General features: G+C 40.7%; 1 protein-coding gene across 1 annotated transcript in view; it reads left to right on the top strand.

Moving 5' to 3' along the window:
- Positions 1-19,284, top strand: part of LOC137633194 (pyridine nucleotide-disulfide oxidoreductase domain-containing protein 2-like) — a 97,442-nt gene that overhangs the window by 4,914 nt on the left and 73,244 nt on the right. The window contains exons 2-3 of the mRNA XM_068365352.1: positions 3,788-3,975; positions 18,190-18,345. Of these exons, the coding sequence (XP_068221453.1) occupies positions 3,788-3,975; positions 18,190-18,345 (344 nt within the window). The remainder of the gene's footprint in view (positions 1-3,787; positions 3,976-18,189; positions 18,346-19,284) is intronic.

Genomic DNA, 19,284 nt, shown 5'->3' with positions numbered 1-19,284 from the left:
AATAAGAGTGAATAGAGTGATAGATAGGTTATTTTAATGATCTCAGAAGTTAAGTTATTTTGTTTATCTTTAATATCTAATGTATAATTGATTTTGTTTTAAAGTTAAGCATGTTAATAAGAATTTTGTGTCTTATAATCGATTCAGATCCTCGAAGAGAATATAACTTATGATTATGCATCGTAGATATTTGAAGTTCAGTGTTCAGTATCACATCAGGACTTAAGCTATTTTGATTTGATGAAAGTTATATATATTTCCTTGTCCAATTTTGATGTTGATAACACTTCTTGCTTGCAGTTACGGACAAGAAAACTTTTTAATTGCGGGATTTTTTTTTATCTATGCTTAAAGCATAAAGTTTGAATCTCCTGGAATTTATCATATTTCGGTTTTTGGTTTTTCTTTGACAAAGATCACTTTCGTTACATCATTACCTCACGATTTGCATAATTTGAACTTCAATAATTCGAACTTGCAGCGAATATTTTTATGTTGAAGTGGCTGTCATAAGTCTATTTTTAGCCTAGTTATTTAGGAAATATCTATTGTAATTTAGTGTTACTGTTCTTGAAATGTTATTTTAATTGTCCATCGCTGCTCTTGTAATTTTATTTATTCATTTTCATATTTCCTATCCTCATCGATAATTCATGCCATATCCATTAAGTTTGGCAAACCGTTTTCTTCATAGACATAGTTAATTGTTTGTGGTAAATGGATTCATACACTTGGATACTTGTTTGTCCTCTACACAAAGATTAGCCTTTAAATTTCTTTATTAAATATGTCAAAAATAAACCACAAGAATATTTTTCCCAAATGGAACCCCCATTTTAACGGTTGCAGAACAGGAAATAGGCAAGTTTCCCAGAAACTCTGTGGTGCCTGTACGTTTTCTCTTTTAACTAACATTTTCACCATTTTCTTTGTACTTTAAGTTCAGACGACGTGACAACCTGCGCGTGAGTAGACCTTGTATTCTCTCGATCTTGGTCAAAACAGTACTGTACACTCTTCTTATCAAATGTTGGATAGTTAGGCGTCTCGAGTTCTTCGTTGTTATAAAAATACACTTCATTAATTTGATGGCAACATTGTATACCCCCGGTGTGTCCTTATGATTACCATGACTTTTTAGTTTTATAAAGGTCTTTCTGGTTACTTTCGACAACAAATTATGTACATTGATTTGAACTTTATTTTGCCGATATAGTCGGGGATAAGATAAGGCAAGGAGATGGATTAAAACATCATTATCTCCTCAATGACACACGTGTCTTTGCTAGTATTACCTCATTAAATAATTTAACTTCGACAGGCTTAGAGGAGTATAGAAAGATGGTCCGTCTGACCCTAAAGTGTCCCGCTTATGGCTCGCTATGTCATGGGAATCTCCTATATACGGTTAGAATTGACACTAATGAGTGAATGGAACTCTGTTTCTGGCGCTATTTGTTTGTATGTTTACGTATCTTTCTATCCCAACTCCTACAGGGTAGAAGGAATTTGATTTAAACATCATTAATAGGTAGACTGTCACCATAGACCTACGTGAAGAACAGGCAGCTTGAAAATCACCTTGTCCGTCACAAGATTAGAGCAATAGTTTTTTTTGGGTTTTAGTAAACCCTAAAACGTTACCTATTTTGTTTTCCGGAAAAAGTCTATAACCCATGTATGCTTTCAATGTCTGTAATGCAGTAGTTTGAAATTTGTCATAATCACCATTAACTAACGAACCTTGTCACTGGTTACCTGAAGTGTCAAATGACGACTGATAATTACTCTACACGGCCAGTATTTTTTTATATACTGTACTATCACGATAATAGTTTCTTTAACCCCCCCCCCCCTTCGTTTGCAAGTGTTGAAGCCAGTGGCGAAGAACTCTCCATAGAAAGATTACTGTGTAGGAATACGCTGCGAACAAAGGAATCGGTCATCATAGACCAGTGATTCCCAACCTTTTTGTGATCGAGTACCACTTTGAGGTCCCGTACAGTCGCCGCGTACCACCTGGTTCCAGAGAAACTAAATTTGATCAGATACCACTTTATTTCTATAATTGTAAAAATAGAACACGCAAATTAACTAAGAAAACAACAACTCGATGCGAGGGCTGTATCTGCTTCTTCTCCACCAGCTGGTCAATGCGGGGCATGACTTTGCTCACAGCACATCGGAAATAATGCCCGGGCGCAGCAAGACGGTTCCGGCTCTTCGACTTGATGGCCATGAAGGCTGAGAACCCCTGCTCGCACTCCCACGTCGAGGGGAAAATCAGTAGCTGGGGAACAGCGTGACGGGCTAGCGTTGGGTACGAGGAGGCCATGCTCACCCAGAAGTTTAAAGGAGAGCATCTTTGTGAAGTAAAATATAACTAAAAGTCGTTCAAAACCCCAAAGGTGTTCGCGTACCACCTGGAAGGCCCTCGCGTACCACTAGTGGTACGCGTACCACAGGTTGGGAACCACTGTCATAGACGAACGGGTCACCATAGGGGGACAGGATATGTAACGGGTCCTCACTTGTCCTTCCCCCTAGTTGACTAGAGGGGGTGCAGATATCTATGGTTATCTACGGATACGTCCCTGATTTTACACAATATTTTAGGATAGTCTTTCCGGGGGTTAGGACCCCGTGATACCTGACTGTAATTCTCTTGTAATATCACTCGCAGAAATATTATACAGTAGAAGCTGCCAAAGGGACCTTCCATCAGGACGACATTGCTCGAGCCTCGAATAGATTTTTCCTATGTCAAAATCCGTTCATTGTGTCCACGACTCCACAATTTGGTCTATTCATTGTATTCAAGGTGTGGAAGATTCTGGAATTACCATGAATGTGGTACAGTTAGGACTTAAGGTACTGCCAATCCAACAACCCTATTTAGAGAGAGTAACCCACAACTCTCGCCCTCTCTGTGAATATATATTTATATTACGTTTATGTTGCCTACGAGGCCATTTTTTCTTACTAGCACGAAGTATAATCAAATTACTTGATTCGTTTGACATTTGGTAACTGTGTAATTAATACTCGCCCAAATTTATTACAGATACAAGTTATTTGATAAGACCTGCTTGACTTTTTTTCACCACATATTAATAGATTTCAATTTATTTCACTGTTCTGATTTGCTGTTTCTTCGTCAGACTCATCGGGTCATGTAGGGCCCCTAGCTTATTTTGATGGTCACAGTTGCTATCCCCAGTTAATTCTTAAGTTATCATAACCTCAAAGACTTCTAGTTTAGTCAATACAGTGCAAAACCATAACATTTGTATGTACATCCAAAGCCTTATGACAGTTCAGTTTCACCCTATGTTTATTAACTTTTTTTTTTTTCTTAAACACTTAGTATCAATGACTAAATCTGAATTATGCCTACAATATTTTGTTTTATGGCACCCCAAAATATTTTCAGACAGCCATAATTCCTGTACTGTACTTGCATTCCATCAAAATATGGTAACCAGTTGACAGTAAAAGCAAAAGTTTCACACAAATCTAAGTACTGTACTTTACATAAACGTACAGTACTTCATCGTCACAACTTATTTACTGTACCTTCATCATAAAAGGCTTTTTGAAGTATATTTTTCCTTACTGATTATTACTATGCTATTTAGTAAAAGTCCTTGTAGCCACACAATATTTCTGCTTTATTATAGAGCTCCCAGATTTCTTCTTTAGCTTATAGGTATGTTTAACCTAAATTCATGAAGTCAATGGTACTTTTTATATGAATACCATGAGTAATTGACATTTTAATTTTCAGGTCACAATGGACTTGTTGCTGCCTTCTACCTTGCAAAAGCTGGTAAAAATGTGTGTGTGCTGGAGCGACGTCATATTGTAGGTGGGGCAGCGGTTACGGAAGAGATAATCCCTGGCTTTAAATTCTCTAGAGCTTCATACGTACTAGGATTACTGAGACCAAAAGTTTACTATGATCTAGATTTAAAGGTAATTTATAAAATAGATGGTAATGAAGACAATTTCATGATATATTTCCTATCAAGCAGTGAATATCATTTCTTATTTTGTAGTTTTAGATCTTACTGATTTTTGTTCCTACACACATACAAACCTTTTGAACTTCACTATGGATTTATAGTTCCGGTGTAGCTGGAATCTATCTATAAACTTTCAGCGCGAGATGTTAATGCGTTATGTCACTTTTGGTATTGGCATGATAAAGACTTGCGCTCTCCCATAAACTCAATTGTATACCTGGCCGTCAACTTGGTTTTTCTTCCTCTCTGCATGTGTCCTTGATTAATATAAGGACTGCTAATATGCTTGTTTGCCCTGGCATAGCTGCCACTCTTGCGGCACATGTATGTTAGCATGGGAGACTAAACTCCACATCCTTTGCCTTGCATGCAGATGACACATACACGCTGAGTGGAACTTGGAAGTGTGTTGGGAGTGGTACAGTAGGCAATGGAAGTCCTAAAGTGATTTTTTGCCTTCAGGGTCTTCTTGAAGTTGAAGAAACCCTGACTTCTTTCTCCAGCGCCATGTCTCCTCCCTACTGTGTCTACTTCTTTGGTCACCTCCGGAGGGCGGTTGAGCAAGAGTGATGACCATTTGACCTCTGGACCACCCTCTAGTGCTGAGGACCCCAAATCTGTTGCTTCCCTTAGCGAGGCGGCGGCACCCTTGACCATTGGTAAGTCCAGTTCGCTTGATGCTTTGTGTCAGCTTTGGCCTGCCATGGGTTTTTGGATTCCCCTGTTAGGAATGGCTTGTAGAGGTAATCAAGCTTGGGACAGAGCAGAACCTAACGCATAGGGTTTGGCTACGGCCTATCCCCCGTTATGTTTAAGTCTTAAAACATTGACGCAGGCGAGTCATGCCTCCCTCGTTCTTCAGCACTATCTGTACTGAGGACGTCCCCCGTGCATAGTCGATCGTGAAATGCTTCAAGGAATCCAACGTCAAGAAGCAAGCAAGCTCCTTAGCAGCCCTTTCCTGGCAAGGGTCCTAGGGGCAGAGGAAGTAGAGATAGAAGATGTGGCAGCTCCCTCTAGCAGGGGTTCATCCTCCGACCCTCAGTAGGAGAATGTCTGAAGCGCAGGTGGCATAGATGGGATTTCTTTGGGGCCGAATCTTAGGTGGTCTCGGTCCTCCAAGCGGGATACACATCCCGTTCACACACTCTGCCCCTCCTTTGACACAACGTCCAGTGATGTATTTTTTTTCGAAGGATCTCTCCCATCGGGCAGAGGTCCAGACCATGTTGGAGAAGGGCACCCTCCAAGAGATCCACGATGGATCTGTAGGCTTCTACAGTTGACTTTTTTTTGTAGAGAAGGCATCTGGAGGCAAGAGACCTGTTTTCGATCTTTCTGGTCTGAACGAGTTTGTTCTACAAACTCTGTTAAAGATGGAGTAGGCAGAAACAGTCACAGGCTGTCAGACCAAAGGACATCATGATCACATTGGATCTGAGTCAGTGCTTAGTTTCCACTCATTCACCATGGTTGTTCAGGCTGTCAAAACACCAGCCTACCAGATTGAGAGTTCACGAGGTGTCAGGATGCCTCTCTCACACTTGAACGAGCTCAGAGTTGCACCTCTAGTGAAGTTCCCAGCCAGTTGAGTTTCAGACTTCACCCACCTAAGGGCAAGTCAATATAGTTAGTGAATGGTTTGTATGTGTGTAGGAACACATGACAAATTTGGAAGTAATTTTTACTTTTCCTAATTATACAAACTGGAGCTCTTTACTCATAATTGGCCTGCCTTCACCTGTCCCCCAGAAGGCCTGCCTGCAACCAAAAGTGACGTAACACACTGGGTTACCCTCGCTAACTAGCAGAGGGTTGTTAGCACCTCGTGTTAAAATTTCATGACTAGATTCCAGCTATGCCAGAACTATATATCTATAATAGAGAGCTCTGGTTTGTATAGTCAGGAAAAATACAAATTACTCTACTTCAAGTAGGAAACCTACAAATTACTGTACCTTGTACAGTACTTCCAAATTTATCATGTTTGGGATGGAGTGGTGATGGAAATAAATCACTGATCTAAAAGAAAACTGGATGTTCCCAATTTGAACAGCGAAGGCTAAATAGAACATCTTCAGCCAAAACCGTAGCTTATGATAATCATGTACTCAATCATTTTGGTTTGGTGAACCACTGAATTATGGTTTGACTTCAATAGCTAAAATAATTACAGTACAGATCTTGGTTTTCACACGAGATGTGATAAGTTACATGATCTTTGGTTTCTTTCTGGGTAGGGAAATTTAAATTTTGTATTTTATATATGATAGACATCTCAATTGAGTTTTATCCCCATGTTTAATGCAGGTTCTTAAGATTTTGATGGTCCAATTGAGGTTATATTTTTTGCTTTTGTTTTTTTTGTAGCTCCGATGGTTTATGATACACATTGTTCCTTTCATACACGGTTAGGAAGAGTTTTCCGTGATCAATTTAAACAGGCAGGATTTTGATAATATTTAATGTAGCATTGACACTTACCGTAGTCCAATTTTAATGGTAAACGATATTTAATGTAGCATTGACATTTAGTCCAATTTTAATGATAATCGAGAATTTTCATGACGAATCTACTGTAACCACATTGTTTTATAAATCAATTTCAGTAATATTGTTCTCATAGCTTGCTTACATTATCTTCTTTGATTAATTATAACATGCCACAAGTTTAACCAATTTTTTTGGAACAGTCTGTGTGGTCATTGTTTTGTATAAGATTTTTTGTTTAATTGTCAGCAGTCTACAATTAAATTATTTCTGGAATATCATGCACGTCATGAAAATTACCTCAACACAATACCATTTTCGTTTGCTATAATTATGGTCACAAACCACTTGTACAGAAAATTAATTTTGAAATACTATTGGGCATCTTCCACATTTCTGCACTAGATTGAAACATGTTTTGTGTTTTCTTTGGGATGATTTAGTGGAAATATTAGGTGCATTTGACTCGTTAAGAATGAACTGTTAAAATTTTTAAGGGATTAGGTTGTAGGTTGGCCAGGGCACCAGCCACCCATTAAGATACTACCACTAGAGAGTTATTGGATCCTTTGAATGGCCAGATTGTACTACATTGGATGTTTCTCTCTGGTTACGGTTTATTTTCCCTTTGTCTACACATACACCAAGTAGTATGGCCTATTCTTTACTTATCGTCCTCTGTCCACATGCACCTGACAAAACTGTCTTCTCTCAAAGGGTTAATTACTGCATTGTAATAGTTCAATGGGTACTTTCCTCTTGGTAAGGGTAGAAGAGACTCTTTAGCAATGATAAGCAGCTCTTCTAGGAGAAGGCCACTCCAAAATCAAACCACTGTTCTCTAGTCTTGGGTAGTTCCATAGCCTCTGTACCATGGCCTTACACTGTCTTGGGTTAGAGTTCTCTTGCTGGAGGGTACACTCTGGCACTGTTCTGTCTTGTTTTATTAGCCTTTATAGTTTACATGTGAAATATTTATTTTATTGTTACTGTTCTTAACATACATACATATACCAAGGCACTTCCCCCAATTTTGGGGGGGTAGCCGACATCAACAAATGAAACAAAAACAGAAAGCGGCCCTCTACTCTCTACGTTCCTCCCAGCCTGACAAGGGACTCAACCGAGTTCAGCTGGTACTGCTAGGGTGCCACAGCCCACCCTCCCCCGTTATCTACCACAGATGAAGCTTCATAGTGCTGAATCCCCTTACTGCTGCTACCTCGCGGTCATCTAAGGCACTGGAGGAAGCAGCAGGGCCTACCGGAACTGCGTCACAATCGCTCTCCATTCATTCCTATTTCTAGCACGCTCTCTTGCCTCTCTCACATCTCTCCTCCTATCACCCAGAGCTTTCTTCACTCCATCCATCCACCCAAACCTTGGCCTTCCTCTTGTACTTCTCCCATCAACTCTTGCATTCATCACCTTCTTTAGCAGACAGCCATTTTCCATTCTCTCAACATGGCCAAACCACCTCAACACATTCATATCTACTCTATCTGCTAACTCATTTCATACACACCTTCTCACCCTCACCACTTCGTTCCTAACCCTATCTACTCGAGATACACCAGCCATACTCCTTAGACACTTCAATTTTTGTCTCTCCATCACTTTCATTCTCCACTACTACGATCCATACATCACAGTTGGTACAATCACTTTCTCATATAGAACTCTCTTTACATTTATGCCCAACCCTCTATTTTTTACTACTTCCTTAACTGCCCCCAACACTTTGCAACCTTCGTTCACTCTCTAGCGTACATCTGCTTCTACTCCACTATTTGCTGCAACAACAGACCCCAAGTACTTAAACTGATCCATCTCCTCAAGTAACTCTCCATTCAACATGACATTCAACCTTACACCACCTCCCTTCTCTTAGATCTCATAACCTTACTCTTACCCACATTAACTCTCAACTTCCTTCTCTCACACACCCTTCCAAATTCTGTCACTAATCGGCCAAGCTTCTCTTCTGTGTCTGCAACCAGTATAGTATCATCCGCAAACAACAACTGATTTACCTCCCATTCATGGTCATTCTAGTCTACCAGTTTTAATCCTCATCCAAGCACTCGAGCATTCACCTCTCTCACCACTCCAACATACAATTTTAAATATTAAACTTAGCCGGTGAATATATAATAGCTGACGTCTCCGACGGCTCGACAGAATCCAAAAACTCGCGAGCGATCGCCATGAAGGTAGCGGGTGTGCCCACCAGCGCCGACTATCGGCCAGATACCGCATATACATGTAAACAGCTCCAGTTCTTCTCTGTCGGTTTCATCGACAAGTCGATTCCACTCGCTATTATGACCTCGAGTTTTCTACCGAATTGGTGAAGTACTTGGTTTTGGTTTTATTGCTTTCGCCGTGTTGGATTATTCAATACTATCCTCAAAAGAAATGCTTTTGAAAGGAGAGTAAAAGTGTTTTGCCCTTGCTCTTTTATCTCTGGTTTTTTCCATAGAGTAAAGATGGCCGACCCTTCCCTTAGTGTACGGAAGTGTGTTTTAGGCTTTTAGCAATTATCTTATCACGTTATAAATTGTTGTTGTTAATTATAGATTTTCCTCTATATATTTTATATCTCACCCGCCTTTATTAGGCCTCTTCGATTAGCTTTCCATTTATACTAAACATCAAGATAAATTTAATGTTTTGTTTATATGCGGCCCTACCTATTCCTCCCCTAGTCCGAGAGTAGGCGGTCCTAACTTGGAAACCGAAGTTAAACAACGTTGAGCCCATTCAACTTTTATTTTCGTTAAGTTTAAATCATTTGCTCTGTAAGAGTTATGAAATGAATATTTTTTAGTAGATATTTTATGAAAGATTTTCTTTGAATAGTCTTCGTGCTGTTTCAAAGATGAACTAACGTTTGGTTTATTTATGCTACGCAGTTTGCGCTCTATCGTTACGATAGAGAAAGAGAGAATCACGGTTTCACTTTGCAGAAAGAGTAAATCGATTTTGACGTTCATTCTTCTTTCAAACTGAAGTGTTTTAAATACTAATTTAAAGGAACTTGTTAATTTTATATTTCTTAGTCCTTTCAGTTTTTTCCTTTGGTCAAATAACCTGTTTATTGACGAAGGGTGAGTGGGTTTTTCTCTTCTGTGTGAAATCAAGAGAGAGAGAGAGAGAGAGGAAGAGAGAACGATCCGATCTTTATTCTCGTCCCAAGTAAGGAGTTTGGGAGCGAGTAACGTTCTCGATTCAGTTTTTTTTTACTCTCGTCCCAAGTCTCTGTACGGGGAGAAAGGATAAAACTTTTTTAGTTTTTATTTTCGTCCCAAGGCACTGTACGGTGAGAGATTGAAAACGTAGTCTTTAATGAACTAGTGTTTAGTCTCCTCCCCAGTCACTGATCCTTTTTAACTTTATATATTTCCGTTTTATTCGATATATATGTTTACTGATTTTTGCTTGTACTAATGTGCTTACATTATACGACTCATTTCGCAATTATAACCTTTTGATGTAAGGGAGAATTGCGTGCTTCAGGTAGAAATAAGTTTTATTCATGCCTAATGTGAAATTATTGAAAAATACGATATCAGTGAAGTAAGTGCAAAAACAGAAAATCGTAGTGATAAAGTGATAATTGCGCAAAGTGTTTTTTAGTGTTGCGACCGAGGGTTCGTCTGTTTGTGCTTGTCGTTCACCTAGTCCGAGACCTCTTTCAGGCTCCCATGCTCCAGGGAGAAGTAATGTCGTAGGACTTATGGGGACGAGAGGCTTTAACCAACGAACAGACGTTCCCTCTATGGTATCGGGCGTGTCTCGCAAGATCGCCCCTACCATAAGACGAGCGAGGCTGTTTTCTCCTCGTCATCCGAAGGCTTCTCGCAAAAGAAACCTTGGAGCAAAGTTTCTAGACCCTTAAAGCGGAAGTCAGTCCCTTCAGGACAGGTCCAGCGTCCTGGCTGTAGCCATGGGGACAGCTCTGACCCTTTGCAGTCGTCGGAAGACGGTTCGCCTATTAAACGCAAGCGTAACACGGGGTCCGAGGGTCGCGGTAAAGGCAATGTTTTGCCAACACAGACGTTACCGTCGTCTCGGCCCGTTCCGACTCCCGTTGATCCTAAATGGGTTGTCCTGCAAGACATGCAGACTAAGCTTGCCTCCCTTATGGAGAAGTATGACGTTGAGCAGGTTCACGATGAACCTTCGCTTTCGAGTCGCCGTTACGCTAAACGAGACTCTGGCCGTCAGCCGCCCAAACGAGCATTTACTCGTCCTTTTGACGTTATGAAATGTGATGTCGGTAGTTTGTCACGTCAGTCACGTGACTTGGATCCTCACTCGCTGCAGTCCCGTGTTGACTTTCAGCCGCTGCCGCAGCCTCGTGTTGACGTTCAGCCACTGCCGCAGTCTCGTGTTGACGTTCAGGACGTTCGCCAACCAGCTCAGTTGCCTTGTTTTGACGTTGAGCGTCAAGGGTTGTTTTGACTGCTCAGTCTAGGCAGTCAAGGCAGTCTCGACTTGACGTTGAGCGTCCATCAACTTCTGTTGTTGTTACTGGTCAGTCCTTTCAGCAGCGACATGACGTCGCTTCCTTGACTGCTACTGCTGCTCCTTTGCGTGTGGACTTTGCCTGTCAAGCATTGCCACCGCGGCAGGTCTCTCCTTTTCATGAGACTCGGCAATTGTCGGACGAGGTTCCTTCAGATGAGGAAGTTGCTGATCCCCCTCCTACTGATATTCCCTTGGGGACTTTGTCAGACGGAGAGGAGCCTAAAGCTGCTCAGCCCTCTATGGACTTTTAATAAATCATGCTGATTTTTAAGGATCTTTGTCCGGACCATTTTGTAACTGCTGCTCCTCGTTCGCCTAAACGTCAGAGTTTACACTAGGCCTAGCTACTTCAAAGCCGTTGTTTTCTAAGCTAGTGCTCTCTCGCTCTTCTAAGAGAGCTTTACGTTTGCTAGGCGACTGGTTGATCACCAGGAGGAGTTTGGGGGAGACAGCCTTTGCTTTCCCTCCTTTTAAACTGGCTTATAGAGCGAGCGTCTGGTATGACACGGGAGAAGTTCTCGGCTTGGGAGTTCCTGCCTCTGCCCAGAGAGACTTCTCAAGCCTCATAGACTCTCCCCGGCGCCTGGCCATGAGACGCTCCAAGATTTTATGGTCGGCTTCAGAGCTAGACCATCTCCTGTTAAGAGTTTTTTCGAGCGTTTGAAGTTTTGCTGTACAATTATGTCATGCATGAACAAGGCTATCAGGGATGGCTCCAATGATCTCACAGCCACGTTCTCTGCAGGAACAAGACTATCAGGGATGGCTCCAATGATCTGGCAGCCACGTTCACTGCAGGAGTACTTAAGATGTAAGTGCGCTCAATGTGTTCATTGTCAAGACAAACTTCACGATGAAGACTACCAAGTTGTCTTGACAGCATTAAGGGAAGGCGACTGGATGGTCTCTCTCGACCTTCAGGATGCATACTTCCACATCCCGATTCATCCAAACTTTCAACTACATCTGAGGTTTGTGGACGGGAAAGTAATATACCACTGTCGAGCACTGTACTCCGACCTCATTCCTGCTGCTCTTGTTTTTACAAGGCCCTTGCAAAATGTAGCAAGCTTTCTACATTTTTTTGAGGATTTAGAGCCTCCCTTTATTTTGACGACTGGCTAATCTGGGCGTCGTCATTATATCGCTGTCTGGAGAGCCTCTAATGGGCATTAGACCTAACCAAGGAGCTAGGTCTCATAGTGAACGTAGAGAAGTCGTAACATACAGTACCCCATCCCAGACTATTCTTTTTTTGGGAATGGAGATACAGTGTCTGATTTTTCGGCCCTTTTCGTCTCCCGCAAGAATGGAACAAGCTCTGTTAAAAGTCCTTCACTTGCAAAAGAAAAACAGTTGCTCTGTAAGAGTTTGAACTAGCCTCGTGGGAACTCTTTCATCGCTGGAGTAGTTTATCTCTCTGGGGAGACTCAACCTATGCCCTTTCCGATTTCACCTAAAACATTGGAACAAGGAGAAGGGCTTAGTGAGTATCTTTTTCCCAATCTCCAACTCAGTCTAGACATGTCTGACTTGGTGGGACAGCAACATCAGACTTCGAGAAGGTCTTTCTCTTGCGATCAAGAACCCAAACCGTGTGTTGTTTTCAGATGCATTGGATTTGGGTTAGCGAGCTCCACTGCTCAGTCTGGAAGGCTCGGGTCTTTGATCCACGGATCAGAAGGAACTCCATTTAAGGCAGTAACATCTCTCCTTTGGCGAGATTTGTGCAAGGAAATGAATGTCTTGGCGGACGGCCTCAGCAGAAGAGGACAAGTCATCTCCATGGAGTGGACGTTGCATAAGACTGTGTGTGAGAAGCTATGGATGACATGGGGTCAACCCACCATAGATCTTTTTGCGACTCTCTCTGACAAAGAGGCTCTCGACTTACTGCTTTCCAGTTCCAGATCCAGAGGCAGCCCACATAGACGCTTTCCTGCTGGACTGGTCTCACCTGGACGTTTATGCCTTTCCACTTTTCAAGATCCTAGGCAAGGTGCTGCAGAAGTTCACCTCTCACGAAGGGACCAGGTTGACATTGGTTGCTCCACTCTGGCCCGCGAGAGAGTGGTTCACAGAGGTACTTCAATGGCTGGTAGACGTTCCAAGGAGTCTACCTTTAAGGATGGATCTCTTACGGCAGCCCCACGTAAGGAGTCTTCATCAAAGCCTCCCCGCGCTTCGTCTGACTGCCTTCAGACTATCGAAAGACACTCAAGAGCTCGAGGATTTTCGAAGGAGGCAGCCAGAGCGATTGTGAGAGCTAGGAGAGCATCTACCATCAAGGTCTACCAGTCGAAGTGGGAAGTCTTTAGAGACTGGTGCAAGTCATCATCCATTTCCTCTTCCAGTACCTCTGTAGCCCAAATTGCAGACTTTCTCCTACATCTGAGAAATGTTCGCTCCCTCTCAGCGCCCACTATTAAGGGCTACAGGAGCATGTTGGCGTCTGTGTTCAGACATAGAGGCTTAGATCTGTCCAATAATAAAGATCTCCAAGATCTCCTTAAGTCCTTCGAGACCTCTAAGGAGCATCGTATGGCAACTCCTGGATGGAACTTAGACGTGGTCCTAAGGTTCCTAATGTCCGACAGGTTTGAGCCATTACATTCAGCCTCCCTGAAGGATCTCACCCTCAAGACGCTTTTCTTAGTGTGCTTGGCTTCGGCTAAAAGGGTCAGTGAGATCCATGCCTTCAGTAGGAACATCGGCTTTTCTACAGATAAAGCCACATGTTCACTTCAGCTTGGTTTTCTTGGCCAAAAATGAACTGCCTTCTCGTCCTTGGCCTAAGTCATTTGATATACCTTGCCTGTCAGAGATCGTAGGCAACGAGCTTGAAAGAGTGCTGTGTCCAGTTAGAGCTCTGAAGTTTTATTTAGCTCGGACTAAATCCTTACGAGGTGGATCTGAGGCCTTGTGGTGCTCAGTTAAGAAGCCTTCATTGCCTATGTCAAAGAATGCTTTGTCATATTTTATTAGATTTTTAATCCGAGAGGCTCATTCTCATTTGAGTGAAAAAGATCGTTGCTTGCTTAAGGTTAAGACGCACGAAGTAAGAGCTATAGCAACTTCCGTGGCCTTTAAGCAAAACAGATCTCTGCGAAGTATTATGGACGCGACCTTTTGGAGAAGCAAGTCGGTATTCGCGTCATTTTACTTAAAAGATGTCCAGACTCTTTATGAGGACTGCTACACACTGGGTCCATTCGTTGCAGCGAGTGCAGTCGTGGGTAAGGGTTCTACCACTACATTCCCTTAATTCCAATATCCTTTTAATCTTCTCTTGAAATGTTTTTAATTGGGTTGTACGGAAGGCTAAGAAGCCTTTCGCATCCTTTTTGATTTGGCGGGTGGTCAAATGTCATTTCTTGAGAGCGCCCAGATTAAGGGTTTTGATGAGGTCCTGTTGTATGGGTTGTTGCCCTGGATACTTCAGCTCCTGGAAGTCTTTCAGCATCCTAAGAGGATGGCTGGGCTTCGTGAGGAAAGCAGACTAACAAGACAGAGTAATTGTTAGAGTCAGCTTCCTTACCAGGTACCTATATTTATTTGGGTTTTGTTATGATATAACTGTCAAAAACTCTAAGCATATACGCCGTAAACTGTATTAATACTGGTCTCTACCCACCACCATGGGTGTGAATCAGCTATTATATATTCACCGGCTAAGTTTAATATTTAAAAATGATATTTTGATTATAAAATAAATTTTTGAATATACTTACCCGGTGAATATATAAATTAAAGGCCCCCCCTTCCTCCCCGATAGAGACCCAGCGGGATGAGAAGAACTGGAGCTGTTATATGTATATGCGGTATCTGGCCGATAGTCGGCGCTGGTGGGCACACCCGCTACCTTCATGGCGATCGCTCGCGAGTTTTTGGATTCTGTCGAGCCGTCGGAGACGTCAGCTATTATATATTCACCGGGTAAGTATATTCAAAAATTTATTTTATAATCAAAATATCATGTTAAACAACCACGGCGACATCACACATCCTGTCTCAGCCCCACTCTCACCGGAAACCAATCACTCACTTCATTTCCTATCCTAACACATGCTTTACTACCTTTGTAGAAACTTTTCACTGCTTGCAACAACCTTCCACCAACTCCATATACTGTAACCTCATCACATTCCACATTGTTTCCCTATCAACTCTATCAAACGCTTTCTTCAGATCCATTAACGCAACATACACCCCCTTACCTTTTGCTAAATATTTCTCGCATATCTGCCTAACTGTAAAAATCTGATTCATACAACCCCTACCTCTTCTAAAACTACCATGTACTTCTAAGATTGCATTCTCTGTTTTATCCTTAATACTATTAATCGTTACTGTACCATACACTTTTCCAACTACACTTGACAAATTAATACTTCTTGAATTACAACACTCATGCTCATCTCCCTTACCCTTATATAGTGGTACAATACGTGCACAAATCCAATCTACTGGTACCATTGACAACACAAAACGCACATTAAACAATTTCACCAACCATTCAAGTACAGTCACACCCCCTTCCTTCAACATCTCAGCTCTCACACCATCCTTACCAGATGCTTTTCCTACTCTCGTTTCATGTAGTGCTCTCCTCACTTCCTTTATTGTAATATCTCTCTCATTCTCATCTCCCATCACCGGCACCTCAACACCTGCAACAGCAATTATATCTGCCTCCCTATTATCCTCAACATTCAGTAAACTTTCAAAATATTCCACCCACCTTTTCCTTGCCTCCTCTCCTTTTAACAACCTTCCATTTCCATCTTTCACTGTCTCTTCAATTCTTGAGCCAGCCTTCCTTACTCTCTTCACTTCTTTCCAAAACTTCTTCTTATTCTCTTCATATGAATGACCCAATACCTGACCCCCACCTCAGGTCAGCTGCCCTCTTTGCCTCACGTACCTGGTGCTTTACTTCCACATTTTTCTCTGTTTTTCACACTTCTCTATACTATTACTCTGCAGCCATTCTTCAAAAGCCCTCTTTTGCATTCACTCCTTCATTCCACCATTCACTGCCCTTCCTCATGCTGCCTCCAACAACCTTCTTGCCACACACATCACTTGCAATCCCAACAAAATTTTCTTTTACTAACTTCCACTCCTCTAAATTACCAGTTTCTCTTACTTTCACTTCGTCATATGCCATTTTCAACCTTTCCTGATATTTATTTTTTACCCCCGGTTTTATTAGCTCTTCAACCCTTGCTAGCTTCCTTTTACATCCACCTACTCTATTCCCCCACTCTTTTGCTACAACTAATTTTCCTTCCACCAAAAAATGATCAGACATACCGTTAGCCATACCCCTAAACACGTGCACGTCTTTCAATCTTCCAAACATTCTTTTAGTTATCAACACATAATCCGTTAATGCGCTTTCTACTACTCTTCCATTTGCCACTATTACCAATGTATACTTATTTTTATCTTTTTGAAAAAGCTAGAACTTATCACCATCTCTTGCTGTCAACACACATATCTACCAGTCTCTCACCACTCTCATTTTCACCTGGTACGCCATACTTCCCAATGACACCTTCTACCTCTCCAGCGCCCACTCTAGCATTTAAATCACCCATGACAACTACATAATGACTTCTACCCACCTAGTTAATTCATTCCATAACTCACTCCGCTCTTCTTCACTTTTCTCACTACCTGGCCCATAAGCACTGACAAACGCCCAACATTCCCTACCCAACCTAACCCTTACCCACATTAACCTAGATGATATCTCCTTCCATTCCACTACTTTACCTGTCATCCATTCACTCAGCAATAAATCCACACCCTCTCTCGCTCTTCCCCTTTCAATCCCAGACACTCTACCATACATTTCACCAAACATCACTTCACCCTTTCCTTTTATCTTTGTCTCACACAAGGCCAATACATCCATCCTTCTATTCCTAAACATACTTCCAATCTCACATCTTTTACTCTCTATCATACTACATCCACGCACATTCTTAACTTATTTTATTTTAATTGTTACTTTTCTTATATCCTTGTTTCCTTTCCTTACTGGGCTATTTTCCCTTTTGGAGCCCCTGGGCTTATAGCATCTTGCTTTTTCAATTAGGGTTGTAGCTTAGCTAGCAATAATGATGATAATACTTTACTGCGGATTATCCTAGTAAGAGAGGACTAAGTATATGGACATTCCTTGGCATAATCATCGACTACAATGATGATAATGCTAATAAACAATTTCATAAAGTATTAAAATACATGGAAGTTCTTTTTTGGTCCATCTTAGACTTTAACTTTAACCAGTGGGTAATTCATAATATTGTATCTTAATTCTCGTGGGTTCATAATGTTAACAAGAACTACTGCTATTCCACCCATTCATGAGGTAAACAAACCAAAACATCAATGTTCATGAGATTTAAGGCATGTCATCTAGACATTCTCATCCATAACAGCTGTTTATTGCTGTTGATGGCACCTAGTGAACGTAGAACTCTGTAAGAATAATTTTGAGGGATTCTTGCATCATATATACCCAAACTACTCTAATTCCTTTTAGAACTGAACTTGTTTTGGTCCTCTGTTTGGATGACATTACTTTTCCATAGTACAGGACACACATGAGTAAGGAATATTCCCCTGTATTGCCCTCTATTACATTACATCCCACCTTTCAATTTTTATGCGCCCCTTTAGTCTTTGCACACAGTTCAAAACTACATTTCTTCAATGTTCACCTTGATTTAGGGTTGAATAATTTAATTAATTGTTTATAGATGTTTTGTTTTGAAATTAATTGCATCATTCCAAACAACTACTTTTGTAAGTAAAAACAAATTAGATGATAATTAACTTCATGCGTTGACATCATCTTATGCTACGTGAATGGCATAAAGTATTTTATTTATAGTGCAGTACCTCCCTTCTTCTTTTGCCGTGTAGATACATTGTATTCATAGCTGTAGCCTGTCTGTGTAACTGTACTAAGTTTTATGTGCCTATTTAAGCATTTTATTCCTGTAAATATCTTGTTTTTTATAGGCACTTCATATTTTCTTGTATCAATGATTTTTAGTTTTCGGATGTGGTAGGATTTTGTCACTTAAAGAAATCGGCATTAATAACGTGCATCAATTTGTTACAGCGTCATGGACTTAAGGTGTATTCTCGAGACCCAAGTTCATACACACCTCTACATGAGAACTACTGGAAAAATAATAAGGGAAAGTCTCTAACTCTTGGGCCTCATGAAGATCAAAACTCTCAGCAAATTGCGCAGTTTTCCGAGAAGGACGCCAAGGTATTCATTCTTAGAAATGTTTTCTAAATCTTTAGATTTATATTTTCATTTGTTGGATATAATGGTGTAAACTTTAATTGTGTTCTCTCTAACAATCAGGTATGCAGTACCTTAATGAAATTGAATGCTCTTGGAATGGAATGTGAAATAGAGTAAAAAATCTGAAAAAAATTCTTCAAGAACACAATGTAAATAAAATTTCTAATACCATTTTTCGTAAATAGTGCAATGCAAGTAGGTGTTGATTACTCCCAAGATTTACTATTTTTTATATTGACCAAACAAATGCTTCTGAAATTTCATGTACTTTTATTGTGTTTCATATCTAAAGGATGAAGATCCTTTGGAAAGTAAACATTGGCTTTAACTATTTTTTATATATCTTAACAATTCATACCTGTAATATTTATTATTTTACTTATTTTTCCCATTCATCTAGTATGAATATTGTGATTATAAAATTTTATGTTTAATATTTTCATCAGACAATGAGCTCTGCCATAGCGTGGAATAGAGCAGTTTGCCTCGATTGTGATTTCTTAATTTGAGGGTACTTGTACAGTACTGTAATCCTGATACAAGCTTCATTTAACAGTTAATTTCTATGGCAGTAGACCTTGGGGGAAAAGCCCCAGTCTACCTTTTTTTTTTTTTTTTTTTTTTTTCTTTAGTGGTTATTACTGACCCTCCATATGGCAAGATTTATAAAAACTGTACCCGACATATTTTCTTGCTTTGCTGTACAAAGCTAATGCAATAGTGTCTCGATTATTGTTTGATTACTCCAAAGTTGTAATTTTAGAGGTATTACTTCTGTCATTAAGTATGAAGTTTTTAAAACTGAAAACTAATTTGATAATACAGACTCATAAAAGGGATTTTGACGAAGGAAAAATCTATTTTTGGGGAGAGACCTGTGGCAATCCCTCATGGCGGAGT

The sequence above is a fragment of the Palaemon carinicauda genome, chromosome 42 (assembly GCF_036898095.1).
Source record: "Palaemon carinicauda isolate YSFRI2023 chromosome 42, ASM3689809v2, whole genome shotgun sequence".
Classification (NCBI taxonomy): domain Eukaryota; kingdom Metazoa; phylum Arthropoda; class Malacostraca; order Decapoda; family Palaemonidae; genus Palaemon; species Palaemon carinicauda.
The sequence above is the reverse complement of the archived record's forward strand: the minus strand, read 5'-3'. Positions and strand labels throughout refer to the sequence as shown.